General features: G+C 45.2%; 1 protein-coding gene across 4 annotated transcripts in view; it reads left to right on the top strand.

The window, feature by feature from the left end:
- Positions 1-25870, top strand: part of Gad1 (glutamate decarboxylase 1) — a 40840-nt gene extending 14970 nt beyond the window's left edge. For all 4 annotated transcript variants that reach the window (XM_063283075.1, NM_017007.2, XM_017591454.3 and 1 more), the window contains 12 exons: positions 1818-1908; positions 8819-8931; positions 10397-10512; positions 10597-10676; positions 10908-10962; positions 13340-13456; positions 14563-14627; positions 16958-17036; positions 18404-18553; positions 20899-21006; positions 23657-23746; positions 24458-25870. In XM_063283075.1, coding sequence (XP_063139145.1) covers positions 1818-1908; positions 8819-8931; positions 10397-10512; positions 10597-10676; positions 10908-10962; positions 13340-13456; positions 14563-14627; positions 16958-17036; positions 18404-18553; positions 20899-21006; positions 23657-23746; positions 24458-24631 — 1238 coding nt within the window. In that variant the 3' untranslated portion in view covers positions 24632-25870. The remainder of the gene's footprint in view (positions 1-1817; positions 1909-8818; positions 8932-10396; positions 10513-10596; positions 10677-10907; positions 10963-13339; positions 13457-14562; positions 14628-16957; positions 17037-18403; positions 18554-20898; positions 21007-23656; positions 23747-24457) is intronic.
- Positions 25871-26226: the final 356 nt, after the last annotated feature.

The raw sequence follows: 26226 nt of genomic DNA on the forward strand, positions 1-26226 counted from the left end.
CATGTGATAAAGGGACCTTTGTACTTTATCTCACATACAGACCGTCTCACTTGGTGTCAGTCTGTCACCTCTGAGTAGGTTCTGCCAGGCTGTGGAACTCTGACGCAGTACCAAATAAGGTGTGATTGGCCTTGTTTATAATCCAGTACTAGCCCAGCAGGAAAGAATTGTTGTTTTTGCTGTTGATGATGTTTTCAAATGAGCGTGGTATATACTTTGATGGATATCAATAGAATTATTACTTTAGATTTTATTGTTTGACAACTTCATATGTATATAAGATGCATCTTGATTACGGCTGCCCTAACTTGCCCTTCCCATTCTCCCTAGTTTCCCCCCAAAACTCCTCCTCCTACATTCATGTTGTCTTTTTCATTTGTTTAATAATCTACTGAGTCCAGTTAGTGTTGCCTGAATGTACCTAGGTGTAGAGCCTTCCCCCCGACTATGGCATGTAGCCATGTTCCCGAAGAAAAGCGACTCCTCCTCTCCAAGAACATCGAGGGAAGAGCAGATTCTCAGGGAGGGGACGTAGACTAGGGACATTCAAACACTCGGTCTCTGACAGTTATTTACAGACAACAGCAGTTTCCACTGGAAACATAGCAGTCAGCAGATCTCCTTAACACCGCCCTCTGTCACACATGCCCTAGATAATCTATGGTGGGACCTTCTTCATGGCGGCTGAGCCAAGCCTGCTGATGTGGGGTTGCGTTTTTGGTGAACATCAAGTTAGCAAAAACTTGGCAATAGTTTGCTCAGGGCAGAGCCAGTCAAAATACACTGTGAGCCGCATGGGACTCCTGGGTCATAGACCTAAGTGTTTCTGTGCTCAGTAACTGAGTGAGGGATGGTCTCACTCACGGAGAAGATGCTGGGTCAGCTGCTCAGCTCCATTACTTTAATGAGTACCTAACTCTAGACGGGCAAAGAACACTGACGCTTGACATCACATTTGCCCCAGAGACTCCGAGAGTGGTGGTTGGTCTCCACATCAGGTTCAGTTTGAGCCACAAAACTCAGAGGTCTATAGCCTCTCTCCATTAGCCAATCTCAGCCCAGCCCTTAAAGTCCTTGGGATAATGAAGTAAAAGTTGCAATAGATATATAGAGACTAAGAGCTACCACATTCCTCAATGGGAGTTAAGAAAAGGTCTTCCCTTCTACTCCAGGCTGGCCTTGAACACACAATCCTGAGTCTGCCCTCCCAACGTGCCAAAATCACAAGCATGCATCACCACGCAGGACATTGCCACATCCTTTCCCATAACCGACATCAGTGTGACAGAGGAGCTCACCTGATAGTCCACAAATAAGACCCTGGAAAGCATGGTTCACTTCACGATTCTCAACTTTGTGTGTGTGCTTTCACTTTTAATTTGTATGGATAGATGCTTTGCCTGCGTATGGCACAGTGCCCATGCCCGTATGCTGTGTGAATGCAGTCAGTGTTCTCCAAAGCCAGAAAAGGGCATCATATTACCTGGGATTGGAGTCATAGATAGTTATAAGCTACCATGTGGGTGCTTGGGGTTGAACCTGGGTCCTTTGGAAAAACAGCCAATGTTCTTAATCACTGGGCCATTGTTCCAGCTCCAATTTCCAATTTTTTTTTCATTTAAATGCATTCTGCCTTAGAAACATAGATGTCTGAGGGCATCATCATTGTTAATGGTTGGCCATCTTCTTCCCCCTTCTCCAGCTCGGAGAGCTCCATCAGACCATGGGACAGATCAAGTCACGTGCTCCAGCCCTTTGCTCTGAAGATAGCTTGGAAAATCCAGCTTTGCCTTAATGCTTGCCTGTTATCTCTCTAGGTCACCCTCGGTTTTTCAACCAGCTCTCTACTGGTTTGGATATCATTGGTTTAGCTGGCGAATGGCTGACATCAACTGCCAATACCAATATGTAAGTCTCACGTGTTCCTTTCCTATATGCACACATGATGTATATGGCTTGTGGTTTGAAAGTTTCACTCTGATGGCTCTGTTCTCTTAGAGTTCGTTTTTCTCATAAACTCTTTTGGATTTGCCACAAGGTGAGAAACTGTTCTTGATTATGTAGCAAGGGCATACTCGTGAGAGAGCTTTGAACTTTCCATGTGAAATTGCACGTCAGACTGCTTCTCTGAATGTACATCTTAAAAGGTCACTCTTTAGGCTATGATTTTGGTTTCCTTTCCCACCCAAGCACGTTGGTACTTAACACTTAGGCTGCATTTCCTTCATAATCAAGCTACTATTCCACGAATCAGTTTGGTCGACCTACTGCTTAAAATTTCTATAGCAACGTTCATCTACGGCAGACACAGAATGCATTCATTTCAGAATAACAGAGTTTTCACTGAGTTTGACACTTTGGGAAACACAGCCTGCTTATCTAGACAACGCTTTCACTTACTTCTGCTGTCTTTCAAATTTATATAAAAGTTATCCCGAGATGTATAACCTGAGTGGGCTTAGAAATCACCCTGTGTGTCATCTCTATGGGTAAGAATGTATTACAAGATATGGAGGGTCACCATAGCTTAAGGACAAATTATCTTTTCCCTCAACACTAGTGACAGTGACTTAATATCAGTGCATCCAGTCAGTGGCACAACATTCAATTAACGTATCCAAAGGAAATTAGTGGAGCAAATGTATTATAATAATTTAATGGTAACTGCATAAGAACCACAGGGTGGGATGGGGATTTAGCTCAGTGGTAGAGCGCTTGCCTAGGAAGCGCAAGGCCCTGGGTTCGGTCCCCAGCTCCAAAAAAAAGAACCAAAAAAAAAAAAAAGGAACCACAGGGGTTTCTATCACTGTTACAACACTGAAAAGCTATTTATTTGTTATTTGTTAATTATTCTGTGGCACCAGGCACCAAACCCAGGCCTAGGGCACTCTAAGCATGCAAACCCAGGCCCAGACCATGCTAAGTCTGTAAACCCAGGCCTAGGCCATGGTAAGCATGCAAACCCAGGCCTAGGCCATGCTAAGCATGTAAACCCAGGCCCAGGCCATGCTAAGCATGTAAACCCAGGCCCAGGCCATGCTAAGCATGTGTCCTGCCATTGTGCTCCACTTTAGCCCTCACAACTTACTCCTTAAGTTTGTTGCAATCGGTAGACTGGAAAAGTGAACGTAGGTGAATGAGTGGGTTTGTGAGAAGTCTCACATGACTGCCGACAGAATGCTGGCTCGTGCTCACCCGTTTTTCTTGAGCCGTGGCCAGCCACAAAGCCAAAAGGGCATCTTTAAACTACAAATTGCTCATGAGAATCCTAAGGCTGCCTAACGCTGTGACTTAAAATGCTAAAACTGCATTCAGAAACTCAGACGAAATTTTAAAAGTAAACAGGGCAAGTGGAGCCTTTTGTGCTGAAGGGCACAAAAATCAAGCTGATTAGGGAATGAAAGTGGTTTTATCATACTTCCTGATCACGAGTCAAGGCATCTCGTGTCGTGTCTGTGTCCGACTCCTGAGACCTCAAAAGTCAGGAATTCGGGTCAGGGATGATGCAATCTATCCACGACCTCGTCAAACACAAAGCCCCGCCCCCAACTCCGCCATCTTTACTCTATTATGGTTTGTAGAATAAAATATTTATCAGCAAGCACAAACACCGTAGCATACTAATTATAACTTGGCGAAAATGCACTAATGCTTAACTGTAGCGTCTAACAGGAAGGAACAACTTAAATAAGAAAGCGCAGTCTGTCTGTTTTAACCCAGCAATTTAGGAAACAAGTGGGGGAAGCACAGTGTGTATGGATCTGGGCTAGGAAGGTGGCTCAGTGGCCCATCACTTGCTGAGCATCTTCAAGGCTCTAGGCTTGACCTTCCCTGACCCCCAAATAACACATGTTCAGCAAGGCTCAAACATCCAGATACATAGGCACCGCACCTACCCAGCGTCTTTACATGTGTTCTATGGGCTTCTGACCGTCACTCTTAATGTGTAGCCAATAACAAAGTAAATCAAGAGCTCACCCCTTTTAACCATTTAGGATCAGATCTTCTAAAAGCTCTTCTTGAATCAGAAAACTATGTATTACAGTTTCTCCCCTTGACCGCTTTCTGGTCTATATTAATAAAATCAAAATTCACGGCTCCTCCCTCAGCTCCCAGCTCAGCTACGAGACACTAAATATGTCCCAGCCATCTGAGGTCAAGGCCAAGCTAGCTAAATGACACATGGTAATTGCCTCTCCTCTGAACAGGAGGTATTTATGAAATATGATTCGATTCTAACAGATCGATAGAGAAGGTTATTTAAAATAGTGAGAGAGTTCCTGTCAGCTCCCAAGACAGGCGTTGTGTGAGGAAGTGATAGCTGTTCTCTAGACAGTCTCCTCAGCCAGGAGGAGATCATGGCATGCAGCAGCCTCGCAGGTAGCATCTGCTTCCTTGTGACAATTCCTTCTTCAACTAGGAACACCGGTCCAAATAAGCCTGAGAGAGACTGGCAGGAGAGCCTTCTTTATTCTGGCCAATTGTGATTTAATTACTGATGTGTTCGTACCTCCCCTCCCATCTCCACATCCGCTGGGTTTGGGTAGCACTGGAAAAGAGCATAATTACTACCTTCTAAAAAGTCCTCTCAGAGAAGGATCTAATATCCTCTTTCGGGTGGATCTGAAGGACCAGGTAGGCCATCTGACTGGTTAGAAAAGAAAGAATGTTCATGTCTGTGCTTTTTTTTTTTTTTTTTTTTTGGAGCTGGGGACCGAACCCAGGGCCTTGCGCTTCCTAGGTAAGCGCTCTACCACTGAGCTAAATCCCCAGCCCCATGTCTGTGCTTTTATATCAGCTTGCACACGCAGCTCTGGGACCTGGGCTCCCAGGCAAGAATGGAGGAGAATACAGCAAAAAACCTTGGCAAATGTGTAGCGGTCCTTGGCATGTACTCCTCTTCTCTTCCAAAGCAGGGCCACCAAGAACAACCGTGTGAGCAGGCTGTGTAAGCAAAGACACCCGGTAGAATATGTAATTGTGACAGCAAGATCTGTCTCACCTCTTACAGTGAGCTTGAGGGTCTCACGTATCTATTGCTTTATTTTCACGGAAGTCACTGGAAAATTTTTCCTGTGGAGTCATCAGTCATCATGCACCGAGGGGCAAGCTGTTAGAGCAGGGCTTGCACCAGGCAGTTCCCATTTGTCGTGGAGAAACAGCTACGACTGGGATGTCTGACCCTGAAACAGACAGCTGAGATCTCACACAAATCAGTGTTCCTCTTGAGATTTTTCATTAGGAAAAGAGGGAGCAATGGCGTCTTCCCCTCAGTGATCCCGAAGACTTAACTACAGCTCAGTCCTAAGACACCCATTCTCCAGGATAGGTAGGAACACACAGCCTCCTGCCTCTTGTTTCTGACTCTTGCCATCTTTGTGCAATAGAGCATCTCCCTCAGTCCCCCTTAAGTATCTTACTTATGTCTCCTGCCACATCTGTAGAGAGGACATCTGAGGAGCCCAACAGCTTTCATTAAAGTCCTCAGCCTGGAGGTCACCAAAAATCCAGGTCCTTTTGTGCTTTTCTGGTTCATATTATGCCATGCAGTTCTCAGCTACAAAGCTTCTTCACATTGCATGCCGATAGCTGGAGTTCTGGCCCTTACTCTCTGTTCCAAAACTCGGAAAACAAGAGGGCATGATGGACTGAGGGACTGAGGAAGGAAGGAAGGGAAGGAAGCAGGGTCCACAAAGCAGGAACATAGCATTACTGCTAGGAAACCTCAGAACCACATGAACAATACTTTCCACAGAATGTGGAATAGCTAGCCCCATGGTTAAGTGTAAGGAAGCTAGAAAAGACAGTCTCTGGTCTTGGTGATGCACACTCTAAACAGACTGCAGGGAAGGAAAAGACAATAGATACTGCTCATGACACGGCAACAGCATCTTGACAGTCGATCCACTTTAATCCTGAGTACGTCTCACCGACAAGCTGAAGTGGACTGTCAAGGGGCCCACCTACCTCCCCACTGAGTCCTCTCTTAATATCCTCCCATCTTGGTGTTTTAAATCCTTAATTCCAATCCATGTCTCACACTGTATGCTGAAGCCTTTTGAGGGACAACTTCACTGATCTCAGATCCCGAACTGTAACCACGTGCTTTGACCTCACCAGCTTCTTCCAGGTCCTCCTTGACCTTTGGTCTCTTGACATCATCTCTCACCCGTCATTTAGAGAAGGGGTTCTTCTGGGGTTCAAATCGTCAGGAGAAGAATCTCTAACAAGTGTGTACAAAACAGTGTGTATATCCACACCTTTTTACCTGGAGATCGAGGCTATGGTTTTCCCAGGATTCCTAAAGGGGTCTGTGATCCAATTGAATCATGAGCTACTGATCTAGAGTAAACTTCAAAATCTTTCATAGGAATATGGATACAGGAAAATGCCTCTCACTATAATTCTAAATATGACCCAAAATGGACAGGCAGGATCAGAAGTATCTGGAACAAAATATCCCATTGGCCCATTTGTCAGATTATGAATCAACAGTCATGACCAGTAAGTATCCAGAGGAACCTTTGTAAACATGTAGTTGTCCTAGGCACACACAGGTCTTCTCTTCTGAAAGGTCTCTCTAAGCTTCTCGGAGAGGAAGAATGTAAAGACTGAGTTCAGAAGTCAAATAGTACTAGCTGTGAGAAATCTGGTCCCTCAGACCAAGGCAGAAACCCTCAAACAAGATGTACCTCAGGTTAAGAAACAAATGCTGATTTACCCCTACTAAGTTTCCATCTCAAGCTTGGGAATGGTGTCTCATAACATCTGTCTCCTCCAAACACTGAAAGAAGGTTTAGGGTCAAGTACCCAACATAGATAAGGCCTCAGAAGTACACGAGACCAGATAGTCTCCTGAGGAAGCTCTAGACGTTTCTTGCCTATCCTGAAGAGACACTGCCATGTTCCTGGTCTGTCCTTGGCAAGGAAGACTGATTTATGCCACCGTGAGGGCTAAGTTGATTCTATCCTGCAACACACATCAAACCAACTCCGTGGTTTCAGTTCCACACATTCCCCTCCTCACATGGTCCCTACCTGGCTTCTAATACTGATTTGTCTCTAACACAACTTTCATCCAGTCCTTGAGCTAGTTCTGATACTGTGTTGTGTGGTCCCATTGTTCCTTTCCTTGGCCTCGAGAGATTTCTTACTGCTATTTGATGTTGTGAGATGTAAGCACACAAACTGCCATCAGCCCCTCTTCACCGTGCAAATATTTGGCCGTCTCAATGTTTCCAAAAACCAGTGGGACTGTAGATCATACATTTGTTCAACGATGTGGAGATGCAAACCATGAGTTTGCCTCTTGCTACACCCAGCATCCCACGCTAAACCAGGAACCCTTCTCTTCTTCTTCCTTTATCAGGCCATCAGACATGAGGGAGTGTTGGTTGCTACGGTGATGGGGCTCAGAGCAGGACCAAAGCATGAGTGTGGCCTCCAGAGGTGATGGTAACTGAACACATGTTCTCCAAGGGTCTTGCTCCCAAAATCTCAGGGGACCGCCAAGCAAAGCGGACACGATCCTTTTGAAACAAAATTCTTCTCCCCCTCCCACCAGACATATCCTGAGGATCCTCTTGGGTCTTTTGTTGTCCTCCTGCACAGCCACATAATTAATGTGACTGTTTTATTTTTTCTTCCCCTTCCTGATTAAAGCTTATTGACATCGCCTGTGTTTTACTCATAGCCATAGTTATCTCATTCTTGCAAGTAGCTTTTCTAAATCAACTAAACAAGATTCCCATTAGTCTTTGGCATTGGCATTCAACTCCAATCTTCTAAATGATGACGATTCCTCCTGTGTCACTTGGCTGGTTCGGTCTAGGCATCTCTTTTCAGCTAGGATGGTCTTGGCTCAGCCTACAGACACTGAAGCTTAAGAAGTTCAAGGCAAAGCTAGAAAAAGAGCCTTAGAGTTTAGTAGACGGATTCTGTCTTTAGGCTCAGTTTTCTGCGAGTGGTCTTCCTTGACTTCTCTTGGACCCTGTTTAGTGCTCCGATCTTGCTCCCATGACTGTCCCACCAGACAGCGCCACTGCTTTGAACTTCTTTTAAAAAAAAAAAAAAAAAAAAAAAAACCACTGCTTGCTTCATTTACATCTGTTCGTTGGGAGGCGCATGCAACCTGACAGGAGATCTGACACTCGCAGTCAGATATGGATGCCAGTTGACCGTCTTCTTGTTATTTATAATTTGTAATTAGGAAATCATCACTTCTAATTATTTTTGACAGATATCGACTCCAGAGAATTATAGATACATAGTTTTCCTTAGGGATTATTAGAAGAAAGAACATGTAGATAATTACATTGAGATCTTTAAAACATGGGTCAATATTCCCAATTATCTTCAGTCAGCTTTCAGATGTTTACAATGTTTCTGAAAGATAGAATATAGCCCTGCCTACAAGTGTGAAACTGGCAGTCCTTCTTCCTCTTTTTTTTTTTTAAAGATTCAACCAATTGTAAGTAGAAGCCAAAGTGTAGTTTTTCAAATTAACCCTTGCCCTCACCTACATATAAGAACGGTGAATCCTCTCCTCTGGGTGAACCCCACCAGAGACAGGTGAGGCTCTCTTTTGCTGGTGAAGTATCTCACAGCAGACTTTCCACCTCCTCCCTTGGTAACCCAGTCTGGCTTTTTTGACACTTTGGGACTGGCGGACATGTGGATTCAGGAAAAAGAATCATTGTAGTGGTTTTGTGTGTCCATTTTTAGTACCCAACCACAACTGCTGAACCAATGGACTGTGTTCATCAAAGACATAGGTTTATTTCTTCGTTTTCCCTTCTTCCTTTCGCTGTCACTGCAGGTTCACATATGAAATTGCACCCGTGTTTGTTCTTATGGAACAGATTACACTTAAGAAGATGCGAGAGATCATTGGATGGTCAAATAAAGATGGTGATGGGATATTTTCTCCTGGTAGGTTTCTTCTCTATAACTGCCCCCGCCCCCGTACTGCCAATGTGGATCCTTTTGTTCTTTTTTATTAAAATTACAAACAAATGTCCATTACAGAAATTAATGAGTTTCATTGTAACGTTTGCATATATATATATGTATATATGTGAGAGATGGTCTTAGCACTCTGCCTCCCTGTCTTAATCAGAATGAAGGCTAGCAAGAATGTTACTACCCTAGGAACTAACTAACCAAGGCTGTGTCTGGGTTATGCTAAATGGTGCTGTTCTGACAAGAGTAAAACTAGGAATCAGTGAATTGGATTATCAAGGAACTGAGTTCAGTCCAAATATTGTATCTACATTAGTCTCTAACACAAAGTAGATATAATAAAAATCTTTAGAATAACAACTGCTATCCTTGTGGGTAAGAAGCAGTTATGAATGATGTTAGCGGTGGTGTGACTATGTACAGGGGGGAAAAGAAGAAATAAGAATACAATAGTCCGGGGCTGGAGAGATGGCTCAGTGGTTAAGAGCGCCGACTGCTCTTCCAGAGGTCCTGAGTTCAATTCCCAACAACCACATGGTGGCTCACAACCATCTGTAAAAAGATCGGATGCCCTCTTCTGGTGTGTCTGAAGACAGCTACAGTGTACTTATATATAATAAATGAATAAATCTTTAAAAAAAGAAAGAAAGAAAGAAAGAAAGGAAGAAAGAAAGAAAGAGAGAAAGAGAGAAAGAAAGAAAGAAAGAAAGAAAGAAAGAAAGAAAGAAAGAAAGAAAGAAAGAAAGAAAGGAAGGAAGGAAGGAAGGAAGAAAGAGAGAAAGGAAGAAAGAGAGAAAGAATACAATAGTCCAGGCCATTCAAGTGGACCACAGATTTGCCTACTTCATCCTAAGGCAACTAATACAAAAGTGGCTGGTTTGTCTTAGCCAGACGTTCCTTTTGTATCTTTATTTACAGGGACATGAGTTTGTATCTGCTTAAATAAGCTTAGACCTCTCCTAGACTCAGGAGCTCAGCTGGGCTATTCATTGAAAGGAGTACCCAAGCTGGTAACCAAGAAATGCACTATTTCTTTCTGAAAGCTCCATTACTCTCTTTCTCTGTCTTTCTGAACTCTGGGAAGAGATTCAACTTTTCAGTAAACAGATTATACAGAAGATGGGAGCTGGGAGCTGTAACTAGTCGTGTCTTTGCTGCTGCTCCCACCGCCTCTTATATTGCGTGTAGGCTTTGGGTAGGCACTGCAATGCATGGATCACCTCCAGCACAATTGCCTGCATAGCTCTGGAGATCAGTGAGCACTTCAAGTCTCAGAGCAAAGGGTCCAGAGGGAAGTCCTTAGGAGTAAAGAAACCAGCAGAACTTTCAGGATATTGTCCTTTCCCTTCCCGATGGGGTGAAACACCAGCTCAACTTTCGTGTTAAAATCCCAACAGAACCCCAGCAACCACCCGCTTTGTCTGCTTGTTGATAGGGGGAGCCATATCCAACATGTACAGCATCATGGCGGCTCGGTACAAGTACTTTCCAGAAGTGAAAACAAAAGGCATGGCGGCTGTGCCCAAACTGGTCCTCTTCACCTCAGAACACGTGAGTTGGGGACTCTGGCTTGTGGCTTGTGATGGTTTTCAAGGGACTATGCAACCTTTAACCTCAAGCATCCATTTGTTGCAGAGTCACTATTCCATAAAGAAGGCTGGGGCTGCGCTTGGCTTTGGAACTGACAATGTGATCCTGATAAAGTGCAATGAAAGGTAGGCAGGGTGGAGCAAGCGTCAGGTTCCTGATGTAGTAAATGTGTTCATCTGTTAAATTTGCTGTATTGTGTTTAAGGATTGGCTCCGTACAGTGTGCCAAGCTGCTAATGGTCTGTTGAAAATATCCATTTAAATTACTTTTTGCTGCTGCTGAAAAAGGTTTTTTCTCCCCTTGTATAATCTTGTTAATTCTTTATTTTAACTTCTCTCTTTTTATAATAATTACAGGGGGAAGATAATTCCAGCTGATTTAGAGGCAAAAATTCTTGATGCCAAACAAAAGGTATGAGAGTTTTGGTACATCTGAAACTTCAGTGAGTACTTTTTTTTTTAATGTCTGTTTCTCATCTACATGATGAAATATTTTGATAAGGGAATAATTGTATTACATTTCCAAGATTTCTATCTGAGATATTCACTTATTTCCAACTTGTAAAAGGATTTGGCCCCAAAGCTGAGTCTACAAGTCATACATTGTATGTGTGTGCACATGCGAACGTGCGTGCATGCATGTGTGTGTGTTTTTATGTTTGGGTGTGTGTGTGTGTGTGTATGTATGTGTGTGTGTGTGTAAAATAAAGACTTTAGTCATTAAGTCACCATGTGTCAAGAAGATCATTAATTTGATCTTCTTCAATGAATCAAGTACCTGGGATTCAGAAAAATTTAGCCAAACTGAACTTTTTGCATTCATTTGAACTTTTGCTTTCAAATTGAACTTTGTTTCTTGTTAGATATAGTCTAATTTTAATAAGTACCATTTTGTCATGGGACTCTGTTTAGCAAAGCTTTTCTGTGCCCCAGCAGATGGCTCACAGTACTTGGCAAATCCAGCTCAGCAAACTACTACACAAAGCGATTCCATAGACCAGATGTACCCAAGGCCCTGCCATGGAGCTTCCGCCATTCACCAACTCGTTGTTCAGTTACCTTCTCGTGCCTTCTTTTCTGACTGTGACTGTTTGCTGGGGCCACCACAGAGGAGGTGGATGGAGTTTTACTGGCCAAGGGCTAAGTCCCCAAACTCTCTGAGACTCAGAGAGCTCCCCAGCTTGCCCTAGCTCCTTTCTTTCATTTCTTTGTTTTCCTCTTTTCCATGCCAACATCCTAGCATGAATTGGTGTTTCAGCATTCCCAGTTATAGACCTACTATGATTATTATGTGGGTGCATGTGTTCATGTGTTTGCAGGTATACGTGTGTAGTTGTGTGCGTGTGTGTGTGTGTGTATGTGTGTGTGTGCGTGTGTGTGCAGGTGTGTGCATGCAGGTGTGTGCATGCAGGTGTACAGGTCTGTGTATGCTGGTATGTGTATGTGTAGGTATACAGGTGTGTGTGTGTGTGCACAGGTGTGTGTGTGTGCAGGTGTGTGTGTGCAGGTGTGTGTGTGTGCAGGTGTGTGTGTGTGCAGGTGTGTGTGCAGGTGTGTGTGTGTGCAGGTGTGTGTGTGTGCAGGTGTGTGCAGGTGTGTGTGTGTGCAGGTGTGTGTGTGTGTGTGCAGGTGTGTGTGTGTGCAGGTGTATGTGTGTGCAGGTGTGCACATGCAGGTGTGTTACAGGTGTGTGTGGAAGCCAGAGGACATGAAGCATAGGCACTGCATCATTTATTTGAAACAAGGTCTCTCCCTGGCCTCTCCCTGCTCTCTCACAAGGCAGGCTAGGTTGGCTGAGCGGCAAGCCTCAAAGACCCACCTACCTCCACTTACCTGTCCCAGTTCTGAGATTATAAGCATGCACCAATGTGCTGCTTCTTAAGTGTGAATTCTGAGGTCCTCATGTTTTCAAAGCAAGCACTTTACCAGCTGAGCTAATTTCCCAGTATCCACCTCTTTAAAAAATGTTTAAGTTTAATTGTGTTATCAAACCACTTAGAACAGCTTGACTCCCACAGAGAGCAATGTCCAGATGATGTCAAAGCGCTCATTACTCCAAATACTTAGTATTTTTTCTTTAGTTCCTGTCATGTAACTTACCACTGTGATATACTTTATGCGTTTTGCCCATCTGTTTTTAAGTCCATCATGTTAGAGTTCCTTCTCTACTCGCTCCCTGTACTGTTCCCAGCACCAAAAACCTGGCATGTAAAAGTCACTCACAAGAAACAAAACAAAACCAACAACATATTCCTGTCAAATGGATGAATGAAAAACGAAGAGTACTTCGAGCCACGGTCTCTAATTTCACCAGCTTGGCTCATGGTTAGAAATAAAGACTGGTGCCTTCTACTTCCTGTGGAAACAAGTAGATGGGGAAGGTTAAAAACCACAGACGAGGGGCCTGGAGCGATGGCTCAGCAGCTGAGAGGGCATACACTTTTCCACCGAACCAGACATTGGTTCCCAGCACCTGCATCAGGCTTACAACCACCTGATACTCCATCTCTGCGATATTAAAATCCTCTTCTGTGCACTGAGGGTAGCAGTACACACTGGGCACACAGGCACATGGACAGACACACACACACACACACACACACACACACACACACACACACAAAAAACAAATAAATGAAAACATTTTTTTTTGGTTCTTTTTTTTCGGAGCTGGGGACCGAACCCAGGGCCTTGCGCTTCCTAGGTAAGCGCTCTACCACTGAGCTAAATCCCCAGCCCCATGAAAACATTTTTTAAAGCACTAATCAGCTATCTCTTTCACCTTGTAGGGATTTGTTCCCCTTTATGTCAATGCAACCGCAGGCACGACTGTTTATGGAGCGTTTGATCCGATCCAGGAGATTGCAGACATATGTGAGAAATACAACCTTTGGCTGCATGTGGATGTAAGTGTCCTTGTCACACACAACCTTGTCCTGTTAAGGGGTAGAAATAACCCTTTTCACCCTGAACACCCTGCCTGGCCCTACCTGCATACATTTGCTCCTGCTCTTCCCCACTCCTCAGTGAGCCATTTGTGAACAGTGCATGCCTCAGGACCTGGTCACCCTCTGGGATTCATTCTGTCCTGGCCAATGGTTACCTTGTGTGGATCCTTCTAGAGCCTACTGTGATGACCACTTGCTTTATTTGGATGAATGGATGTAAAGTAAAATATACCTGACTTCAGATAGAAAAGAAATTCTGAAAAGGATTTCAGAAGAAACTAAGACATGGCGTCCAGGAAGTGGCCATGAGTGTGAACACTTAGTCACCTGCCTGCATCCCACATCTGGAACACTTCTCAGAAAGATGTCCATCTGCTTCATGAAGGAAAATAAGGATGTATACAGAAGACATGAGCAGCTATGAGATTAATCCGGAAGTTTCCCAGCAAATGTGTGCTCTTACGTACATCATGGGAGCCCCCCCTCCCCCATGCATTTTCTCATTGGATGTAATTTCTTGGATGTAGACAAAAGGAAAATCTGCCCCGCTGTTGAATAAATGGCTCACAAAGGCTGTGCTGTGTCGAATGCTATGCCAGGCTTAGCATTACAGTAAAACAGGTATCGTGGTACCCAGAGCAGTGTCTCCTATGACTGGGGCTTCTGAGTTTCTCAAGACTTTGTTGGAAGAGGCAGGCAGTTGCTCCTACCGTCTAAGCTGCCTTCAGTACCGCCATGGCTGTCAAGACTAGTATATTGGATTCAGAGAATCCCTGGCTTGTCGCAACACTCTGTGTTTCGATCCACAGTCACCGCAAACAATCCACTCTTTCTAGATCATGAAGACATTCTCTGGAGGAAGTTTATATAAAGAAATGGAAAACACTGATGAGCCCACAGCCTTGGCAACTCGAACTGTTGGCACGGGCTTTTCCACAGGCCATCCCTCGCGTAACCTTGATCTGCCGTCTTTGCTTCCCTCGTGCTGGAATGAAAGGCATGCCTAGCTTCCTTCTAGAGTCTTCAGCATTAAAGCTCCTCTGGTCTCTTTTCTGTCCTTGCAGGCTGCCTGGGGTGGTGGGCTGCTCATGTCCCGGAAGCATCGCCACAAACTCAGCGGCATAGAAAGGTACAGTAGGCTCCATGGCCCCCTTCATCTTCTGCATCAGATACACTATACATCTTGGCCCATCCCTTCCCCTCCCATCCCTCATGTCAGCCTAAAGTCTCCCAACCCTGATTTTCAGTGATGGATGACCTCAATCAGACTAAGCAAACTTTAGCTCACCTGGTGTCTTTTGAGTGCATGGTTTATTTACAAGTCAAATGAGTCCCCTGTGAATCCATGCGAGGTGAAGTAGGGCACCCAGTGAGGTGCCTAGGAAGGAGAAAGGTGAAGAAGACAGGGAGGTCATTGGTTATTCCTTTAACTCCTCTTCCTCTGTAAGGTAGCAGATGACTGAGACACCCCGCTCCCCTGACTTGCAAAAGAGAGGCAGGGAACAAAGATGTAGAAAAGAATATTCCAGGCAGAGAGCGTGTTCAATACAAGGGCCCCGAGACAGGACTCGTGGCCATCCTGAGGACAGTGGATGTGACAGGTGAAGACCAGGGCAGTAAGAAGACGGGGCCTGGAAGCTCATGGGTGCCCTCTCCCAGCAAGGATTCTGGATTCTGTAGCCCTGACTGCCTGCTCTCTTCTCTGGTTTGAAACACCACTGTCAACACAAGATTGGCTCTTTAAAGATGAAGTGTATGGGGTTGGGGACTTAGCTCAGTGGTAGAGCGCTTGCCTAGGAAGCGCAAGGCCCTGAGTTCGGTCCCCAGCTCCGAAAAAAAGAACCAAAAACAAAAAAAAAGATGAAATGTATGACCATATAATTTGGAGGCAAATATATGAAACATCTCGGGCAGTTCTCATTTCCCACCCTTGGATCCAGGTGAAAGAGTGAACGCTGGGCTTGTTCCTCATTAGCATTACAGCGTGCACGGTTCCCGAAGGGAGCCATCCCCCACCATGCCCTATTTCCCTCCTCTTGCAGTAGCAGAGAATCACTTACTTCGTGCCTTTGGGACATTCAGAAAGCCATCTTAAAGCCAATTTATGAGATCTAAATATAATTTTTAATGACTTGACATGCAACAGCAGTGACAAAATTGGCTAAGTTCATGCCTTCTAAGTGGATTGACATGGAGTCTTCTCTATGATGCCAGCACTTGTCAACCTTCCTGGGAGTCCTCCCAAGCCTCTTTCATCAGAGATCCTTTTTGGGCACATAGGGGGAAAATTCTTCAAGCTCTGTCCCGAACATGTGCGCATGTGCGCGCGCACACACACACACACACACACACACACGATTAACACACACGACTAAAAGCCCACAGTGAGGGGTTAGTACTGGGTTAGCACAGATATGGAATCTCAAGGCAATTGTGACATCAGAGAAAACACCCATCTCAGGTATTAAAATGCAGAGCCCAGCTATGGCTGAGGCCATCAGAAAAGGGTCTGTAACCCACAGAAGCAAATTTCCCAAGTTTGAATCACTATACATTACACTCAGTTGTTTCTGTAATGTCCTAGCTAGTGTGCTCCTTAGTCATCTAATTGCGTCTGACAGAGTGATCCAGTTGCTAGGAGACCATGCTTGCTAAGTGAGCATGGCGGCCCAGACTGGCAAGAATCATGCTGATTTCTCAATTGCTGCTGCTAGGTAGTCCAAGTCTATGGCAGTGCAGCCGATCATTGCCTTGAGGTGCACCATCAGCAGGCAGACCCTTCTCACTAGCCCTGCTTTAAATCAAAACAGAAGGGCAGAAAGCAGTCTAAGGCTTCCATAAGGAAGCAGTCTAGTGTAGGGACTGTGAGTGTTGGTTCTGTAAAGAGGATCCTGGAGCTGGACCAAGACCCAGCAACTCCCAGCTGTGTGGCTTTGGATAATGTGGTTAGCCTATCTGTGCATATGTTTCTTCTCGTAAACGAGAAGCAATAGGAATATCTACATCGTGGTGTTGCTGTGAGAATCACATATACAAGGGCCTGTGATTACATATTCCATGAACTTGTTTTATCTTTTATTCCATTCTGATGAGATAGATGTGAACTCTGAAGCACACGTGAGTTGAGTAATGTACACAAGCTAGAAAGTGTCAGGACTAAGGTTTAGGTTTGAACTGTATACCTGCAAAGCCCCGGGACCTTAGCCCCATTTCCTGTCATATACACCTACAGCTCTGAGAACAGAAGGGTGTACAATAAGTAACGGTGACCGTTGTTAATGGCAGCTCTAGAGAATTCCGCAGTGCAATACCTTGGGAGACTGCCTGAAACATGCAGTTCCCACTGCAAGGAAAGCAGCTATGACTTCAGTGGTGATGGGCTGGAGGGGTTTTCCTCAAGAGGATAGGCTCTTCTTTCCCTTCCTCCCATCTTCTCAGAGGTTCCTGTGTGTCTTCCAGGGCCAATTCAGTCACCTGGAACCCTCACAAGATGATGGGTGTGCTGCTCCAGTGTTCTGCCATCCTGGTCAAGGAAAAGGTTTGTGCTCCCTTGGTTGGTGGCCCCACAGGGAACCTGCAGACCTCTTCCCCACCCTTTCCTTTGAGCTGGGGACCGAACCCAGGGCCTTGCGCTTCCTAGGCAAGCGCTCTACCAGCTCTACCACTGAGTTAAATCCCCAACCCCTTCCCCACCCTTTCCTAACACTGATTTTCCTCTTGGCTCTTGGCTGCCCTTTGTCTTCGTTCAGTGCTTTGGGAACTGCTGGTGACAGAGCCTTTAGTGAGCTTCTTTGGATGTGTCTTCATGTGTGCACAGACCTGAGAGTGATTGCTGAATCGCCCAGTCAGTGAGAACAAACCACGCTCGCTCACTCACTGGAGCGTACATTGGGTTCTTAGTGGATATTTGTAGCCTGGAGAGCTGAAAAAAAGTTAGATGGAACAGGAAGTACAGATACCGGGGACTGCTGATCAGATGCTTCTATAAGGCCAACCAAATGACTCAGTGAGCAAAGACACTGGCGCCAAACCTGAGGCTCTGTGTTCTTTCACTGGAACCCACACGGAGGAAGGAGGGAATATGCCCCGGTGTACAGATATGTGTGTGTGTGTGTGTGTGTGTGTGTGTGTGTGTGTGTGTAATACATCCACGCACACAGTGTGTGCACACACACAAAATAAATACATGTAACTTCTAAAAAGGCTTCTGTAAGTGAGCTGCAGACGGATTTTTCTCCCCACCTCCTCCCCCACATACCACACCCAGTGCACCCCCTCCCCCACATACCACACCCAGTGCACCCCCCCACATACCACACCCAGTGCACCCCTCCACCACATACCACACCCAGTGCACCTCCTCCCCCACATACCACACCCAGTGCACCTCCTCCCCTACATACCACATTGATGTTTCACAGATGACAAGAGAGGTACCCACCTCAGGTGTCTCTTTTGGGAGTCAGACCCCATATTGGCTCTCCTCCACTTACCCTAACGTCATGGGGGGGTCTTGCATAAATTGGAAGACTTGGAGAGGGGGTAGCATCTGGGAGGAGGACGGTTCTTCACAGCACCGGCTTCCCCACCTGCTGAGGTGTTTACTCAAAGCCCCTCCCAAAGAATGGCTAAGTAATTCCTCCACCTAAATGTCCTGATGTCGCTAGAGAAACAGTGAAGCCCTTGCAGACATCCAACACAAGAGAACTTTTTGTGACCAGTGTGACAGAAGGAAGGCAGGGGTTGAGGGCAGACAGGAAGGGTTTTTTCCCCAAGAGTGGCTTTAAAGGACATCTGAACTTATGGAAGCCCTCGGAAGAAAGGAGGTGTGGGTCCCCAGCTCATCCTTGAACCCACATCTCTGACTGGTGACGACAGTTGCTCACACCTTGATTTTTATGACAGGGTATACTCCAAGGATGCAACCAGATGTGTGCAGGCTACCTCTTCCAGCCAGACAAGCAGTATGACGTCTCCTACGATACAGGGGACAAGGCGATTCAGTGTGGCCGCCATGTGGACATCTTCAAGTTCTGGCTGATGTGGAAAGCAAAGGTATAAAGGGGAAATTCAGGAAACAGGGAGCTGTGACTAGTCCAGGCTGGCTGGTGACAGGGAGGTAGTGATGGGTCACAGTTTACTGCACAGGTAACTGTAGATAATTGTAGATAATTGTTAACTGTATCTTCTTTGTGAAAGAAATAACTTTCTTTGTATGTCAATTTTCTCTTCTTCGGTTTCTTCTCCTTAGTTAGAATCACCATAAATGTTCTTATTCTTATAATTCTTTTATTACTAAAAAAAAATTGCCAAAAGGACTTCCACAATAATTCCTCTTAAATTTAAAAAAAAGTGTGTTTTTGTTTGTCTGTCTATCTGTCTGTCTCTCCCCCCTCTCCCTCCCTCCCTTCTGTGCGCGTGCACTCCTGTGCGTGTGCGTGCATGTGTGTGTGTGTGTGTGTGTGTGTGTGTTTATGAGCATGAGTGTGCATGTGCCACAGTGTGCATGTGGAGGTGAGAAGGAAACTTGCAGAGGTTGGTTTCCTCTTGCCAACATATGGGTTCCTGGGTTCCCGGACCAAACCTAGACTGTAAGGCTTGGCAGCAAACACCATTACCCACTGAGCCATCTTGCCTGTCCGCCACAATAATTCTTAAGAACTCTAAAATTATTTAATACAGATAGAAAAGGTTATAGGATGACTGTGTGGGTCTGGGAAGAAGGCAGCCAAGTTAAAGGCAACCTGGATTTCCCAGCTTTGTGTCACTTCTGTTGTTTCTATTTACTTACTACTTGTTAATTTTAATAATTTCCACAGTAAAGATTTGGACTAATTTCCCCTCCAAACAATAAGGCTTTCCAGCAATGTCTAGTCTCATCTTTTTTTCTTCTATAGAAAAGAGCTGGCAGATGATCCGTGTCCTTCCTTATGAAGCCATCTCGCCTGGGTGTAGGGTCTGGATTTGATTTCTCCCACAAAGTAATCATAGACATTTTGAGCATATAAGAGCCTTTACCACAGGAGAGACAGAGCCCCGTCATTTTGCACTGCTGTAATGATAATGATCACATGGCCTGTCTCTGTAATTACATCTTCATTTTGTCTAACAGTGGCCTCCTGAGCTGTCCCCAGAAGGTTGAGCCCCTAGGTTGTAGAGGGAAGATCCCGGGGTGGAAATCCTTTTCATGGGAGAGCCCCCCAGTCCCATCTCTTGGAGGAGCTCCTGCTTTGCCGTCTCTTGATTCTGCTCAGGCCCTTCAGCCACCCACAGGCCAGCCTTGTGCATCTGTTCTCGTTAACACCAACCCAATCAGCAGCCGGAACGCTGCTCGCCAGTCAGCCATGCTGGCTCTTGAAACTCACGCTCAGCCAGTTTGGGAGTAGTTAGAGCTAGTGCGGTCTGGGCATGTACTAAGAACCGTGGCTTCCACACTTGCCTGCTGGCCTGTTGCTGGAAGGGAGCAACCCTGTTCTATGGAGAGTGAATTGCCTGTGAGGACCGGGCACAGGTTTGGCCAGGATATATGGCTGGGGTAGATGCATTCTATGATAGCATCTTTTAAAGTATCTGATGAAGAAGTAGATGGTAGTTCCTTTGAGCTATCATGAAAGCATTAAAAAAATGCAAAACACAAGCCCAAAGTCACTATTTGTTGTTAACGTCAATAGTTATATTTGTTTTAAAAGTTTCTTAACGGAACCAGCAAGGTGACTTAGCAGGTAGAGGTGCTTGCCACCAAGAGTTTAAATCCCAGAACACATGTGATGAAAAGAGAAACCTGAACCCACTAATTGTCCTCTGACCCTCATTCCCAGACATACATAAAGGCACACACAGGCAGCACAAGCATGTGTGTGCAAGAGCACACACACACACACAGAGAGAGAGAGAGAGACAGAGAGACAGAGAGACAGAGAGACAGAGAGAGAGATCAAAGGGGCAGAGGAAGGAAGGAAGGAGAGAGACAGAGAGACAGAGAGAGACTATCCAGAATGAGAGCAAGGGCAGATAAGTAAATGTTTTATTAAAAGTTCTTCCTTTCAGCTTCTCTACTCGTTCTGTCCCAGTCTGCAACAGTTTGTAGACTGGTCTCAGCCCAGAGAGGACACTCTCCAAAAGCACTATCCAAAAGCAAACCAGCTAGTGGCTGACTGGTTGGAAGCTAAAGCTCTGCCGAGAACAACTTCCAAGGTTCCAAACAAAGGCCCTAGAAAGAGAAAGTATCTTCTTGCATTTGAAGAAACTGTGCACATTTAATTAAATGGTCCTTCCTAGCCACCTCCAAGATGACACTTCTTTAAATGCCCCATAAACCAGGCCAGCACAGCCTTCCCGAATGACTGTCACAGGGAAATGCAACTTGACAGCAACAAACACAGCTTTCTTCTTTGAAACAGGGCACTGTGGGATTTGAAAATCAGATCAACAAATGCCTGGAGCTGGCTGAATACCTCTATGCCAAGATTAAAAACAGAGAAGAGTTTGAGATGGTTTTCAATGGTGAGGTAGGTTGTCCCCATGGACCGCACACACAGTGCTTCCAGAAAAAACACACGGGGAGTTCCTGGAGCTTTAGACCACCGATGTCTCATCATCTCATTCTAAAGGGTCTTGAACTTTAACTACCCATGACCCCTTTCACCCCAGATATCTTTCTTTACACAACCCCAGGTATGTGGATGTATAAAATAGGCAGACTGAGGATGAATAGTAAAGATAATTATTTTAAAGCAATTCTCTGGTAGATAGTTTTGCCATTTGCTAAAGACTGAAGTAAATTTGCACGCTAACGAGATGGGGGTGGCCGTTGTTTATTTGTACACAAAGTATTGCATTTTGGTTGAATATGTGATAGGCAAGATTCAAAGTAGTGATTCTCAACCAATGGGTTGTGACCCATTTCAGAGGGGTCACCTAAGACTGTCATAAAACAGATATTTACATTATGGTTCATAACAGTAGCAAAACTACAGCTATGAAGTAGCAACAAAAGTAATTTTATGGTTGGGGGTCACTATTGTGTTGATAAAAAGATAAAGAGAAGGGAGGATATGATCTATGGAAGTCTGAGGAAAGGGGGTGCCTTAGCGGGCCCATGCTGAGACATCCCTTCTCCTTGAGGTACCAGTCACATGACGGTATAGTATAGAATAGAGTTTATTCAGGGCGTGGGGAGGGGAGTTGAGAGGAGATAGAGAAATAGAAGAGTAGAGGCTGACCATGAGCACATGGAGAGGAGGAGGAAGGGAATAGGGAGAGAAGGGACAAAGAGGAAGAAGAAGCAAGAAGGCAAGAGAGAGCGAGAGGGAGCAAGAAAGTGAGGAGGGGGCAAGCAGCCCCTATTGTAGTGTCAGGCATACCTGACTGTTGCCAGGTAACTGTGGGGGTGGAGCTTAGACAGAATGCTAACAGTCTCCACAACATAAAGAACTGGATTAAAGGGCCACAGCATTACGTAGGTTGAGGACCACTGACGTAGAGGATCCTTAACATTTTTCAGAGTTGAGTGAGATTTTGATTTTATAGTCTCCAATGTAGAGAATGCTGCTTTGCATTAATATACCATACATATAGTACACATGTGTAGTACATATAGTACAGAATGTCAACAGGAAAATATTAAAAGTCTTTGTTTTCTGTAACAGCCATTTTCTACAAGCACAGAGCCCTTTGTGAGTACTGCAGAAACACTGTTGTTCACAGCGTGCCGCAGTCTGGACTCTGGAGCTGTTTCAGGCAGCCTTCCTTGACACTGTGTGGCATGTGCAGAGCAGGTTGTATACTCACAACCATGTCTGGAGTGAGGTAACATCACGCAGCTCAGGAGGGGCACTGCCAGCAAGCCCCGGATTCATTACATGCTGGTTTAGAGTTCAGCCTTGTCCTTCTATGACCAGAAGTCTTTTTCAATCGCCCACACTCAGTCATACAACCCCATATGAAGTAGCAACACAGAGTTAAAGGCGCTGAGCCCTGAAGCGCATGGCTCTCAGCCAGCTCTTTGACCTAGCGCGTTCCCTGTGGCAGGTCCTACCCCTTCCTTGTTCTTGGCTCTGTCTTGAATTGGACTCTATCCATAAGTATCTCCCAGGCCCAAGAAGCTTAGAGGTCAGGTATATCCTCATCTTCCAAGACTGGCTCTAAATGAGGGCTTGCTCTCCATGGATTCATTATGAAGAGAGCCTGATAAACTGCTTCTGCCTGGGTTCACACACTCCCCCCATTATACACACACAGCAAAGCACCTGTCAGCCCAATACTTCCTGAGTGCCAGATCCTGGGTTATATATTATTGGCCAAAACAAATACTGTGCCTGCCCCGGTGAGGTTTACAATTGAATAAAGAAAGATGGACTCACTCCAGTCCTGGTAAACGAAAGCCTGTTCATACACCAAACAGCTGTTCATAACCTGCTGTAACCGAGCGCCAGCCACAGCGGGCCAGCCAGTGCGCTTCTCAAGATGCCACCTGAGAGTCAGCAAACGAGCACCAGAGTCCTGAGCACGTGCCGTCAGCATGCAGTGCCCACGCGCCCCGTCTCTGGGACCTCTCGGTTCAGGGTTGACACATTCTAGTAGAACAGCGAAAAAGAGACTGATGTCTCCAGACACCTAGAACGGCGCTTCTCAACCTGTGGGTTCTGACCCCTCGAGGGCGCAAATGACCCTTTCACAGTTCGAGTCATAACAGTAGCAAACTTGCAGTTATTAAGTAGCAACGGAAGTACTTTTTTGGTCGGGGGTCACCAAAGGGTCTGCACGTGCAGGCACTATGCAAGCAACATCTAAGGTGAGAGCTGCAAATCTCTCACACCAACAAACAAAAAAATAAGCTAAGCGGCTTCCTCTGCATCGGTATCAAGGTACACAGTTAGTAGGCTTGGGGATCTAGAATGTTCGTTGGGGGGTTGGGGAGCCAACGCTCTTGACCGGAGAGAGTGGATAAGCGGTACTTCCTGTCTGGCTTGTTTATGCGCTGCCCAGGCAATGCTTTGGAGACCTCATTCAGACAACACCTCCCCCGCCCTCCCTTCCCGTACTGGGGAAAAAAAAACAAAACACAAGAATGACTTTTTCCAAAAATGCCTCCAGCTTGTGCTCAAGTTCTAATCATTGTATGTTTGTTTGCTTGATTGTCTCCTGAAATTTCTACAGCCTGAGCACACAAATGTCTGTTTCTGGTACATACCACAAAGCCTCCGAGGGGTTCCAGACAGCCCTGAGCGACGAGAAAAACTACACAGGGTAAGGACGCTCTTTCTGTCTCAGATGCCCGGCTGCTGCTACTGTTCGCTCGCTGGTCAGGCCATCTTGGTGCCTCTGTGCTGTTCTCAAAAGGGAAGGATTAGAAAGTTAAAAAAAAAAACGTTTCAGGGTGGACTTCTGGGTAATGGGTGTTACAAAGTCGTCCTCTAGAGTCTGCATTGTCCCTGGCTGCAGTTCAGATACAATAGGAACCTCTAAAAAAAATGGAGTCCCACTTGGGACTGGTGCTCTTCTTTACAGAGGCTCTCTTGGAACATTCCGGATTCTTCTTTGTTTGCGCTGTTTTACTAAGTCCAAGCCTAGTCGAGTTCAGACTCATGTTCTCTGTCGATTTCTACATCTAGATTATCCACTCAAGGTTGTTGCCATATTTATGCATATTATGCAACCCGTGGAGTGGATATTTGATAAACTGAGTCTGTGTGCCAGGCAGTATCCTGGACTCCTGGCTATGTACATCAAAACTTGAAGTGTTTTGTCTTCGCTTCTTCTTTTTTTTCCATTGTTTTATCATTGTTCCAAGACTGACTTCCAAGGTTGACCTGCCCAGTGTTTTCTAAAGGAACTGGTGGTCAGGTGGGTTTAGATATTAGCCATGAAAGACACTTTGAAAAGTAAGTCAAGTTGCTCTGTTAAAACGAGGGGTGTCAGCGTTGGTGCTGAGTTTGGCCTTATGTTCTCTATCTCAAGGTGGCTCCCAAGATCAAAGCCCTGATGATGGAGTCAGGAACAACCATGGTTGGTTACCAGCCTCAAGGGGACAAGGCCAACTTCTTCCGGATGGTCATCTCCAACCCAGCCGCCACCCAGTCTGACATCGATTTCCTCATCGAGGAAATAGAGAGGTTGGGTCAAGATCTGTAATCCCCCCCCCCCCTTTGCAGAACCGTAATCACCGGCCATAGCCCTGCCCCTCTGGCACCCTAGAACGCAGCTCTGTCAGTAGTTGACACACCTAGGCCATTTCACTGAAGGAAATTATAATCTCTTAAAGAATATTTGTCACATCTCACGTAAGCTTGTTTGTTAGAATTAGCGGGAAATGATGTTCTTTTAAAAAAATTGCACATTAGAAACACAGTATATATGTACAGTTATATATATATATATACCTCTCTCTATGTACTATGTATGTATAGTGAATGTGGCTTAGTCCTAGACCACAGCATGTCGCTCGCTCCCAGGGAATTAGCCTCACCCCCAGCAATTACTAAGAGGCTAACCATCTCGCAAGCAACTGCAGGACAGATGGTACCCCCACTGCAGTGTCCTAGGGACCCAGGGAAAGGCCGTTGCTGGGAGCCTACCGCCCTGCTAGAGCTGTCCCCACCTGAATGGATGGATGATGGATGGTAGGAAGTACCAGTAGATGACAAATGTCACACCCTCCCTGTTAGTGCCCTGCTAGGGGATATAGTAGCAGAGTCTTTGTCACAATTGTGCTGTTGCTGCGTTTTAGAGATTAATCTGTGTAAACTGTACATTACCGTTGTCTATCTTTGGGCAGGGGGAAGTGCATATAATGATTTAATTGTACGTCAGTGAGATATTTGCTTATTTATATTCAAATATATATCATGTTAAAGAGACATCTTGTATTTTCTTCCCATTTGTAATGTATCTTATTTATATATTAATGGAGTAAGTTCTGGATACTGTTTATGGTATTTTCGTGCATTTGTGAGCCAAAGAGAAAAGATGAAAATTAGTGAGACTTGCATTTATATTTGAGTGCCCTTAACATAATGATTTGAACACATGTGTACTGTCTGGAAACGAATTCTGATACTGTACATAGAGTGGCGTTATGGAAATCTTGCTTCAGTAGCCTTTGCTCTTCTCTTTCCCCCCTCAGGCTGTACGTCAGGTGTTCTCAAAGCTTTTCTAGTAACTGTTGAAAAATAATGACTAGATCTCCTGTAATTTTGTAGTAGTATATGACCAATCTCTGTGACTCGCTTAGCTGAAACCTAAGGCTATGTTTCCGAAGATCTCCGATACACTGACCAGTCCCACAAGTGTTTTTGAAGACATGAAACCCACACTGTGCATTTAGAGTATGCAAGAAGAATATAAATAAAATAAAAAAATATTCTCCATGAAGAGTTTGTATTCCAGTCTGTGTTTCATGTATAAAGAGAGAGTTCCAGGAATCTTCATCTGGGATTTTCCATGACCCATCCATCTCCCATTAGCCAGCTTTTGGTGATGCTCCGTCTCCTGGTTACATTGAGCTTTTACCAACTGTTGCAGGTTCCTATGCCCGTAGTTACGTTATATTTGTTCTTTGTGCCCAGAAGGAAAAAACAAAAAAAAAAAAAAAAAAAAAAAAAAAAAAAAAAAAACAAGCCCGTGTCTCCCCTTCCTGGCTGCATCTTGGAGTTGCCTCATCGGTAAACAGATATTTCCATCCTCTACCTCGGGGAGAGCTATGGGACTCCAAGGTTGCAGTGTTGAGT

The sequence above is a fragment of the Rattus norvegicus genome, chromosome 3, assembly GCF_036323735.1.
Source record: "Rattus norvegicus strain BN/NHsdMcwi chromosome 3, GRCr8, whole genome shotgun sequence".
NCBI classification, from domain to species: Eukaryota; Metazoa; Chordata; class Mammalia; order Rodentia; family Muridae; genus Rattus; species Rattus norvegicus.